The sequence below is a fragment of the Botrytis sinoallii genome (assembly GCF_014898435.1).
Source record: "Botrytis sinoallii strain Bc 23 chromosome Unknown BSIN_009, whole genome shotgun sequence".
NCBI classification, from domain to species: Eukaryota; Fungi; Ascomycota; class Leotiomycetes; order Helotiales; family Sclerotiniaceae; genus Botrytis; species Botrytis sinoallii.
Genome location: NW_024066036.1, coordinates 2,194,556 through 2,206,164, shown reverse-complemented (window position 1 = coordinate 2,206,164; position 11,609 = coordinate 2,194,556). Strand labels below are relative to the sequence as shown.

The 11,609-nt window shown below is 35.8% G+C and overlaps 2 protein-coding genes across 2 annotated transcripts; both read right to left on the bottom strand.

Moving 5' to 3' along the window:
• Positions 1-2,311: 2,311 nt before the first annotated feature.
• Positions 2,312-3,304, bottom strand: EAF02_006142 (uncharacterized protein; the record flags this gene model as incomplete). The annotated part of the gene is made up of 1 exon (XM_038902190.1): positions 2,312-3,304. The coding sequence occupies one exon, from the start codon at positions 3,302-3,304 to the stop codon at positions 2,312-2,314; it is 993 nt and encodes a 330-aa protein (XP_038758407.1).
• Positions 3,305-4,221: 917 nt separating this feature from the next.
• Positions 4,222-5,049, bottom strand: EAF02_006141 (uncharacterized protein; the record flags this gene model as incomplete). The annotated part of the gene is made up of 1 exon (XM_038902189.1): positions 4,222-5,049. The coding sequence occupies one exon, from the start codon at positions 5,047-5,049 to the stop codon at positions 4,222-4,224; it is 828 nt and encodes a 275-aa protein (XP_038758406.1).
• Between the last annotated feature and the right edge of the window lie 6,560 nt (positions 5,050-11,609).

The window sequence follows — 11,609 nt, the reverse complement described above, 5'->3', positions numbered from 1 at the left end:
AACATTATCTAAACAAAAAGGGGCTAAAATTTCTTTTGATCTTTTTAAATTTATATAAATCATTTGTAAATGATTTAATAAATCATTTGTAAATGATTTATTATTCAATTAAATTAGAAGATTTTAATAGAGATTTAAATTGTCAAATTCCGCCTGTTTTTTCTCCGGCGAATAGCGTGGTGAGGACTTACCTATAAGTACCTACCTAGTGTCCATAACCTTAGTGTAGTCTGGTGGTGGATCGTGGGCTGGTGGGCTAGTAGGTAAAGTTAATCCAGTACGTACGAATATGGTTTATTTTTATTTCTATTTCTTGGACGTCTATGTACACATGCTCGTTGTAATCTAAGAGTGCGATGCGGGTACGTGGGATTCGTATATACCTACCTAGTACATATCTACAGCAATGCATTCTCCGCATATAAGATTACCATTCCATTTCTCTTCTTGCTCACTTATAAAGTAAGATTACATGTAAAATTTACTCCATCTATCCCCATCCCATTTCCCTTCCCGCGATTTTCAAAAAAAAAATAGGTCTTTGGGCCCTAAGAATGCGGAGGAGAGAATGTTTATTTCTAGGATACTTGATATGGATGGATGGATGGATAAATGAATGGACGGGCGAGAACTCGCTAGAAATCGCCACTCCAAGTGGCGGATTCGTAATCTTGGGGCTAGTGCTAATGGTAGGGGGAATGATTGCGTTATGAGGATAGGATGGTTGTTTGGGTGGTTTGGGGTGGTTTCTTTTTGGAACGGGTGGATAGGATTGGGCTGGGTTGCTAGGATTGGTGGAGGGGGGAGGAGAGGAGGGGAGAATGTTGTGGGTTTGTGGGTTTGTGGGTGGTGATTGTATGTGATATGGTTGGTGTGCTGTGGTAGATGGTTTGTTACGTAGGTAATTAATGTGATGGATGGCATCTTGTGATAGATGCGAGTTGAGGTTTGGGGGTTGGAGGGTCGGGGGGTTTGATAGGTTTGTTTGGTGCTTAGTTGGCTTATTGGTTGTTTGTTGGTGGTAGGGAAGTGGGGAAGAGGAAAGTCGAGATAGGAGGTTAAGTGAAGTGCATTTCAGAAGGTAGGTAGGGATATATCAAAGGTGAAGGTGGAGAAGATGTGGCCTATTATCAATACTTTCACACATTTCCGCGAGCAGAGAAGAGACGGGAAACCGAAACTCACTGAGCATTGAGAGGTCTAGGGGTAGATGGAGATGCTACGTATGTGCACGGAGATGGGGATCTGGATGGAGAGTCTGAGGATGATTTCATGATTCTGTAGGAGGTAAGGAGAGTTCATTTTCTGGACTGGTGGGTGAGTTTTTGGAGTGTATTCCTACACAGTTACGCAATTTCTTTTGAATCAAGAAGTTGTGGTATGTGAGTGAGGAACTGTGAGAGGGGTGGGTGATGGTTGAGAATTGAGAGAATGGGGGAATGAGAAGTTCATAGTATTGTAAGTTTGGCAAATTGTGCTGGGTTTGCATGGAGGTGCTGGAGGTGCTGGAGGTGCTAGAGTTTTGGAAAAGTGAGAGAGTGGTAGATGTAGTAAATCGTAAAGGTAAAGGCTCAAAGGGTCTGCTAACTCACTTTGGGGTTTGTGAGATGGTAAGCGAAGAGTGAGAAATGTTGTTGTGTAGATGAATGATGTGGTGGGAGAGTTGAATTCAACCTGTTGCTCCGGTGCCCTCTATGACAGTGAATTGAAAGATGGGAGGATTAGATGTTTGTGGTGTGGTTTATTGGAGATGGTTGGGGTTTACGTTGGGTATGAAGCCGAAGGTTAACTACACAATAGTTACAGAATCATGAAAGAATAGGAGATGATGTGGAAAGAAAGAGAAAGGAGGTACTGAATGTGTTTACTGAAGTGGAAAATTAAACGGAATATACTGGGAGAAGAGAAGATGAGATGGTGAGCATTGATGGTTAGATTGATGAGAGATGATGTGGGGAGTGACAAGAGACTGAGAGGGGCAATGCAGAAGACGGAGAAAAGATAATGGTGGGATGGAGAGTGACTTTAAGATTTCCAGTGGTGAGTTTATTGTTTGTGAGTAAGTTGATTGTTTTGATTCTTTGGTATCTGCATTAGTGTGCACATAAAACTATTGCAAGGCTCTTTTTCACAGTGGAACATGAGTTGAGATATGTATTTTATTACATGGTATCCAGAAACAGCTTCTTCTGCAAAGAACTGAAAGTCAACCCGAGATCGTTTCTTGCTGGTCCTGAAATGTAACATCTACACCCTGCATCCTCGATGCGCCATCCAGTTCTCAATTCACACAGAAGCAATCAAAGGTTTATTATCTGGAAGCTTGCTCTTCACGCCAGCGTAACCTTTGAGCCACCGCCTCAGGATCGCTCGATTTGTTGATGTTGAAAAGCCAATCCGGCGGAGACCAGAAGCGCACCAGCACTGGAGTTTTCCTATTCCAGCTCGGGCCATTTCCCTCGCGGGAGTAATATTGGGATATGAAGGAATGCGCGTCGAACGAGGGATTGGGACGCGCGTTGGTACTCAATATCTGCACGATTTCCAGATTCTCAAACATCGCTAGGGCATCGCGACAGGAATCGAGATCGTATGAATCGCGATTGGATTCGTATGATCCTGCGAACTCGATCTCGATTTTGCGGATGCTTTTCATGGTTTCGACGGCAACTGGGTCGTGTGCAGGAAATAGTCTCTCCAGGGAGAGATGTATTTTGTCAAACGTGTATTGCGTCTTGTTTGCGGAGAAGATGGGGGTATCGATCTCCGGGTTGAAATAGAGCGTACACGGGTACACAAGATTTGGGCCGTGCTCGGGTGTATGAAGATCCTGGTAGAGACGAACGTAGTGGCGGAGTGTCTCGGCGCGACTTTCTCGATTGACAAAGGCAATGGGGATTCTGCTGGTAGGCGGAGTCTTGTGTTGCATGCAGATGAGACGATCTCTAGAACGTTGCTCGTACGGATAATCGTAGGGAACGTACTGGCCGCGTGGGATGGTTCGTACGACTCCACATCGGAGCTCGACTTTTGTGGGTTCGAAACTGGAGCGCCAGATTTGTCGTTGCACTTCGAGTGGTAGTCTGGGGAAGGGTGTGAACTCTGTGAGTTTAGGTGGACCAGTCGTTTGGGTTCCTTTGTCGACACCCCATGGTTTCTTCACGGCTTGAGACGTCTTAGCTAGAGGGGCTTGAGATGTCTTAGCTAGAGGTCTTTCGGTTTGAACCTTTGTGCTTTGTGACTTCTTGGACTTCTTGGCTTTACTGCCGGATGATCGTTTTGGAGTCCTTTGAGAAAGAACCATTAGTTATCATTCAACTTATTGGGAAGTGTTCCTTACATGGTGTTACTATGATCCGTAATTGTTGATTGAGTGAGTTTGTTGGTTGTATGATGGTTGTTGGTTGTTGGGTGTGTGATGGTTGTTGAGTATATTTCTCGAAGAAGTATTGTTCGAAACTGTTGTGTAGAGGAGAAAGGTCTTTACAATGAAGTAGTTGTTGATTGTATTCTCGAGACTGTGTTGTTCGAAAAGGTTGTGCGAAGTGAACGTTCATATAATGAAATATTGATCTCGGCTAATCGGCAGCTGTATCAAAACATTGCCCTAATACAATTCACCATACCGTATTACCATTAGTAAATGACCTCGGGAAGCTGTATATTAATCATGTGGCTCTCAAAGACATTGATAGATGCATCAAGAACATTGCTCGGATCTAATTCACCATATCATATTACCATGAATTAACAAAGCTGACCTATCAATAAGACTTCCAAAGAGGGTGGATAATGAGTTACCTAGGTACTAGGTATTTTTAGATACTTCCAAGGTTGTAATTTCAACGTCTATTCCTTAAATTTACAGAATTTATTGATTCACAAATATAGAATGGCCCTATAGATTCACTTTTCTCGAAAGATACTTTTCAAATTTTACAAGACTTTATGGAATTTGGGAATTCAATCTCATTTTATAGATCAGAAATGAAGCAATAGTAGATTCCCAATTGTTTGATTGTTTGCTGCTTGATTTTGCCAATGATAGCAAACTAAAGAACAATCTATAAAGCTCAGTCACCTGGACCAAACTATCAAGCTACAGAAAGCTTTTTGACAAACCGTCATCATCCTGTAATAAATCTCAATCTCATTCAAATTATCAATGAATGAACTATATCTCATGCTCTCCTCTTTTTGCCATTCCACCAGGTTCCTCTTTCATTTTAACTCAACCAATACGCCATTCTCGTCCTCCTTTCCCCATACAACTTTTAGTTCCGCCTGTCCAGTCCAATACTCCTTCATCCGCCTGTTGGTAAAGTCTCTATGTAATTGGTCGTCAATGTGAACTCTTGCGTACTTGTGCATGATCAAGTAAATACGTTGAAGATTCTTGAAACGCTTAATAATATTTAACAGACTAACCACATCAATTGTATAGTTAAGCCCTGTATAGTCAAGCCTGAGGTTTCCCAATTTTACGTGATACACCCTGACCTCCCGAATACTCTCGAGACATCTCACAATTTCCTGATTGTATGGTGGAAATATATCGTGGAGATCGGAAGATATAGCTTCAACATCCCAGTACATTAGGGTGAGACAGTCGATGTTCGGGTTGAAGTACATTACACGTGGTAATAGCAAATCTGTTGCACCACTCAAGTAGTCATTGGATCCGGAAACCGCTACCTGAAAGGCACTAGAAGACGTTGTTCTTGGATATCTGTAATTTTCTTGATAGAGTGCATAATAATGCTTCAAAGTTTCAGCTCGGCTCTCTCGGGTTGCAGATGCCATGGGGAGGTTGACATGGGTACGAAATAAAGATGAAGGCATGTGTCGGAAGGGAGACGATAGGGGTCTCATGAAGGAGTATTCGCTCAAAATGAGATGTTGTCGTGGAAAAGAGTGGCGCCAAATCTTGTATCGAAGTTCCAAAGGCAAATGAGAAAAACATAAGAAAGTTGTTGCCGGAACAGCTCTGGTTCTTATAAGCTCTGTGATTGTTTCTTGACTGAGACCCCCGTCTGCAATGCTCGGCATTTCTGAACTCAAATCTGTGATTGTATGATTGCCCGATTTCGAGTCATCAAAGGATCTGGATTGGGAAAAAGAGTTAGCTGTCGCCTATATAAATATCTGGATGAGAATGATTCTTACGTAGCTGTGATTGAAAATTGCTCATTCTCTGATGTACTTGATGAGACTTCAACCTTCAAGGCTACAAAAGCCTTTTCTTGTTCCCTAGGCTTCAGGTCAGAGAATTTTCTAAAGGACTTTGAATAGGTAATATAAGATAAGTTGATCTTACATGGTGGACGTCTGGTTTGACTTGATTTGACTTGACACTGGAGTTTATTTAAAACCTTTGCCATTCACAAGATGAAAGTCTGGAAATAAATGTGAATAGGTAGATAACAAGAGTACCTATTGCTTTACTGAAGCTGGGTTGACACGAGAGTAATTGTTGGTGTGAAGTGTTTCAGTCTATTATGGGTAACGTGATTTATCATCGAGTGGACCATATCATCGAGTGGACTACTTTTACCTCAATTCATATTTTCAAACTCATATTATTCAATAATAATTAAATTAATTAATTGAAACTATAAAGATTCTAATAATCTAGAATCTATTAAATCATTTTGACAAATTCTTATATTATGCCCAGTCTTTCCATACTTACTATAATATCGATTAGAAAATGTTTCTCTATTAGAATTCCTCTCTTTTTGATATTCATTATATTAAATCTGAATATCAACCTTTTGTTGAGATAATATATCAAGAACCTCTTATTTAGTAAATACTTTTCCTTAATATAATTAAGTTTTTTTCGTATATCGATATTTACTTAATGCCTTATTCATTATCTAGTCCCCAGTGACCTCCTGGAGGGTAAGCGGGACGTGTAAGGAAGGGCAGGGACGCCTACGAGTAATGACATATATCAGAACTGAGACTAGATTACAAATGCTATAATTAGTAGGAAAGGAGTATAGAGACTATATATGGCTTTCTATAAACAGAATTAAACTATTAAACCTATATAGAGAACTGAATACCTTAAGAGTTCTAGAGATGATTCTTGATCTAATACCAACTAGGGATACAATCATTGAGGAAGACTTCAATGCTCACCATATATTATTCAAGCTAAATATAAGTATAGCACATGATAACAATTGGCTCACAGAATGATCTAGTGATAAAGATCTCAAGTTTATAAATATCCTGGGTTAAGTGATATACAAAATAGGATACATGATTGATCTAGTTTTTTTTAATATCTTAGGAATATATATAAAAGTAAGGACTGATATGTATTATAGATCTGATTATAATACTCTTCTTATTATTATACAAAAAGCAAGCTCAGCATCGAGATCTTAATATGTATATTACATTAGGGAAGAAGATCTATTTCTGTTTCAAAAAATGATATCAGTTAATATAATAGGAATCAAATGGGAGATACAGATAGTAGTCATAAGTATAGCTCTAAATCAAGCTGTCGAAAATATATAAAAGATATTATAACAAGTAATCAAAATGATAGGAAAATTAAATCGGAAGATAGGAAAATCGACCTCCTGGTGAACACCCAATTGTATGATTACTCGAGATATATATTTTCGAAGCCGTATAATTAATAGCGATTATTTTATAAAATGCAGAGTATTCTTATTATATATATGATAGGCTAAAAGAGAATATTGGAGGAAATTCCTTAATGAGATGAAATCAGATTGAGATCTGTATAGAGTGATCGGATAGTATGATCTGAGCTTTATATATTGCTCTTTATCGATTATAATAGGCAAACATATTGCTATATCGAATGAAGAAAAGGCTAAGCTGCTATACTCGGAGATTCTACAGTGCTTCAAAGCTATCGACGATCTCCCAAACTCCGGACACAATTAAAGTAAGAAAAAACTACTCTAAGAAAAGCCCATCTCTATAGAGGAAATGGAATGTAATACTATAGAAGTCTTGAATATATCTCCAAGAATAGATCGGATTATAATGAGATTACTAAAGGCTATCTGGATAGAAATAGGCCTAGTGTCACGGGGCAGGCAGGCGGGATCAGGAATCTATATTCGACAGTGCTAAGAACAATAGGTACAGGGTGTAGACTAAGATGTAGCTCGAAGAGCTATGATATAGAATCTTCCAATATAAAGATATACAGAATTTTCACTTATAAGCTAGCCTAACAAAGCCTAGCTTATTGCTTATTGGTTATGTGTATCTATACCATAACATTACCCTCCTTTTTTAGATTAAGTTCTGATAAGGTAGTAAGTTACGATTTACAATTTCACAAGTAGGCAATTCAGGTCAGGCAGATTTAAATTTATCAGAATATTTATAGTAAAAGTTATAGATTAGTTTTCTATGTATTTTCCAAATAACTAGTAGATTCTTTGGTTAGCTCATTATAGTCAACCCAGCAAATGGTATACTTCAAACGAGATCCTCTACAATCTCTTCTTTTCTAATAGGAATTCAGAATCTTGATAGCTTCGAAATACTCTAAGCTATTGATTTCTACAAATAATGGTAACGGGTTATATTGTTTAGAGATAAAATCATTATATATAAGATATAACAGATTGATATAAAAAACAAAGTGAATCCTTATAGAAACAAAGAGTTCCAATTTATAGATATAAAAGCTTATTAGGCTTAGAATCTTGAATAAATTAAGATTCTTCTAATCAAACTTCTTCTATAAATATAGGGTTTTGATGTTTCTGGCATTTAGCTAGATCAGGTTACCAGGAGTATATCAGTAAATAGGGGAATAATAAGAATTAATATTCTTCGAGTATTGGGCTTGACTAGTAATCAATTTTATCTTTAGATATAAGGAGATTATCTCTATTTTGGAAACAAATTCCTCGGTATCTCTTATAATAGAATAATTGCTTTTAGATAGGGCAGGCTCAAAATCCAAATGGAAATGAAAACCGTAATTAAAGAAAAACAGAATCATTTGGGTATTCTTGGATCAATATTGTTGATAAAGAATTCAATAAATGAAAATTACTTTACTTAATCATCTTACAGATAAACTACATATAATCTGAGATATTGCTCTAATATCATATTAACTCTTTTAATTTATCCATCAGTTTCAGAATGATAAGCAGTAGAGAGTCTAGTGGATACTCCCAAACACTTATAGGTATACTTCCAGAATTCGAATACAAATTGAGCTCTATAATCGGAAATGATTATCAAAGGCAAACTATAAACTTCTAGATATTCTTTCAGAATAAACAAACAATTTCTTCAGAGTTACAGATACTATAGCAAAGCAGGAAATGCTTCATTTTGATTAGGCAATCGATTACTATTATAATGATATTAAAGTTAATACTTTCGGGTAGGTGTGTAATGAAATCTATAAAGATATCTTATTAGGCTTTTTGTGGGATTGGGAGCAGGCAAAGGATTCCTTTCTGGCCTTTACAATTAAGAACAGTGCAGTAGTAATTATAACAATTGCAAATCTATTGCATAATATAATTGTAGTAACCAAGCTAATAGTAATCTCGGAATAACAATTCGAAAGTTCGAATATAGTGCAGGTGACCAGTAGCAGGAGATTTGTAATATAAGCAGAGCAGGTGAGATTTCAGAGAATCATGATCAGGAATATATAGTTTCTCTTGGTAGTACAGTAAGCTATTGTTTTCAGAGTATTTAGCAAAAATGATTCTCGAATATTTCGGGGATCCTTTTTGTAAAGATTTCAGGATAGATTCGGAATAGGGTTGGCTTGGTAGCCTTTTGGAATAGGGATAACAGATCAGCAAGCAGATCTAGAAATGTTTTTCGGTTCTTTAGAGATATTACAGGATCAGGTTCTAATACAGCGAACAGGAGTTCCAAATTCGAATGCGATAGGATCAAAAGGATTAATAGTATCAGAGTTTCTTTGGCTTTGTATGGTGGTTAGCGAATTGTATTTTCTTAATAATCTTGGCTTTTTTCGGTATAATCGATATTGGGGAACAGATCAGAATCTAAGTTTTCTTTTTTTAGAATAACTTTGGTTTGGTGCAGGAAATGTTTATCCCTCTCTTTAAGAAAATCCTCGAATCTTCTGGTTAGGGCATTAGGTTTGGTATCTAGCTTTCCAAAGCGATAGGTAATTCGGAATTAAATCGGGATAGGAATTCGGATTAGCGGGCTGATAGCGGTTTTAGCAATTTCGTTGTTGTAAAGTATTCCAGGTCTTGTGATTTGTAATTATCTAGATCGGAGATGATGTACCTTCAAGTCGGAATACTATTTTTCGAAATAGTGAATAATGGCCAGGAGTTTTTTATTATAAATCTTGTAGTTATACTTAGCAGTGGAATACTTTTTTGAAAAGAATGTGATAGGTTTAGGATCCTCTCCTTATTATATTAAGAGAGGATTCCGCGGAAACATAATCCGATATATCGGTTTTCAGGATCACCTTCTTTTCCTAATCAAAGGAGATCAGAACAAAGGCTTTGGTAAATACTTTCTTTAATTGATCGAAAGTATCTTGACAAGCATTATTTTATAGAAACGGAATATTCTTTTTGGTTAGCTTTATCATCGGGCTTGATTATCTTCAAAAAGTTCTTAATAAATTAATAATAAAATTCGCGAATTCAACAAATGCTTGTATGTTAGTTACGATTTCAGGCGGTTTCCAGTTCACAATAATCCATATCTTTTCTAAATCTATCCGGATATCATTTTTCCTTACAATTAAGTCAAGAAAGATAGTTTCAGATTTCAGGAATTCGCATTTTTCGAATTTTGCGAATAGACCAGCTTTTCTCAATGCTTACAGGACTTTTTGAATATAGTAAATATATTCCTTTCGAATACAACTATATATCAATATATTATTCAGATATATAGTAGAGAATATATCCAGGTATTTATATAGAGAGTTATTAATAAACTTTTAGAATATAATAGATACCTCTATCAGTCCAAATAGCATAACTAGAGATTCGAATAAACCGAATCGGATATAGAATATAATTAGATATTTTTATTCTTTCTTGATTCTAATATTATTAAAGATAGAAATAATATTAATCTTACTAAAGTATTTTATTCCTTTTAAATTGTTTAGGGATTCTTTAATCAGTGGCAGTGGGTATCAATCTTTTATAAATAGATTGTTTAGAACTTTGTAATCGATATAGAAATGGAAGCCTTTATCAGTTTCTTGATAAATAATATAGGGAATATGGTAGGGGAGGAATTGGAATGAATAAACTCTTTCTTCAGATTTTCCTCTAATTATCCTTTCAGAACTTCGAGTTTGGTTTGGGATATAGTATATAAAGCTTCAAAGGGCAATATAGATTCCTTTTGAAATCGGATTTTATAATTATATATCGATGTAATAATATAGCTTATCAATATTTTGTAGGGAAAATATATCTTTTCAATTTTGGAATTTGGGTAGGAAATTATTCAAATCGAACTTTTTTTTCTTTTTCAGAATATTGTTAATCTGTTTAATAGAGATCTAGAATATTTCATACTTTCGGTGAGTATATGCAGAATAGGCTTTTAGGGAGATTGTGGCTATATCTCGATCCTTAAGATCTTCAGGACAATCAGGTAGATATACAGGTTGGACTTTCGGGGGAATATCGGAAGAGCTTTTATTCAGAACGAGCGGGACAGAATGTTATAAAATTTGTAGTACTATAGATTATCGAATTGAAAGGAGTTTATTGCAAAATCGATATAGGATTAGGACTAGTTTAGATGTAAAATCCGTGCTGAATTCACTGAAATATCTACACTTATGCTATCGCAGATTCCGCAATAGCATCAATTCGTTTCAAAAAGAGTGGATTATTAATCTGTGGTTTTATAGTTTGAATATCAAATTCGCCAAATAATCGTGGTTTTTTAGAATATTTCAATTTAAATTTCAATTCGATATTAAAACTCTATATTTAAAATTAAGAATTATATAAAAAAGCTTTAATAGAGTAATAATCTTGAAAAAGTGCTTAGAATTAGAAAAGAATATATTTTGATTTTATCTTTTTTCTTTCTTTTCTTTTCAAAAAAAGAACCTTTTTTTAAAGTATTTTTTAAAGCTATTTTCTATATATAAAATTATTTCAATGGCTAATGATATAATCATTACCCAAAACATCTCGAAAGTGTTTAGGAAGTCGAAAATTATTGATGATGATGGCAATCGAAGGTTTATATCTGTACGAAAAAGAGGTAGAAGATCTTGAACTCGAAGTCCTTCTTTTCCAATTCGTTATTCCAAACGAAAGCCCAAACCTATAGCAAAAGCAATCGAATCTTAAAGCCAACTTCGAGATTATAATATCTTCTTCTCTTTTTTTATTAGAGATTTACTATTTAGTTTCTTTTATAATAACAATATTACCTTTAATCAGAAGAAGATATTTTTTATAAAAAAGAAAAAGCTATATATAGATATTTGATTCAAATAAAGCTTATTTTAATTATATTAATTTATAATATATAATAGGATTCCGAAACCGATGAGAGGCTTTCAACAAATATCGATATAAATAGCAATAAGAACGATAACAATA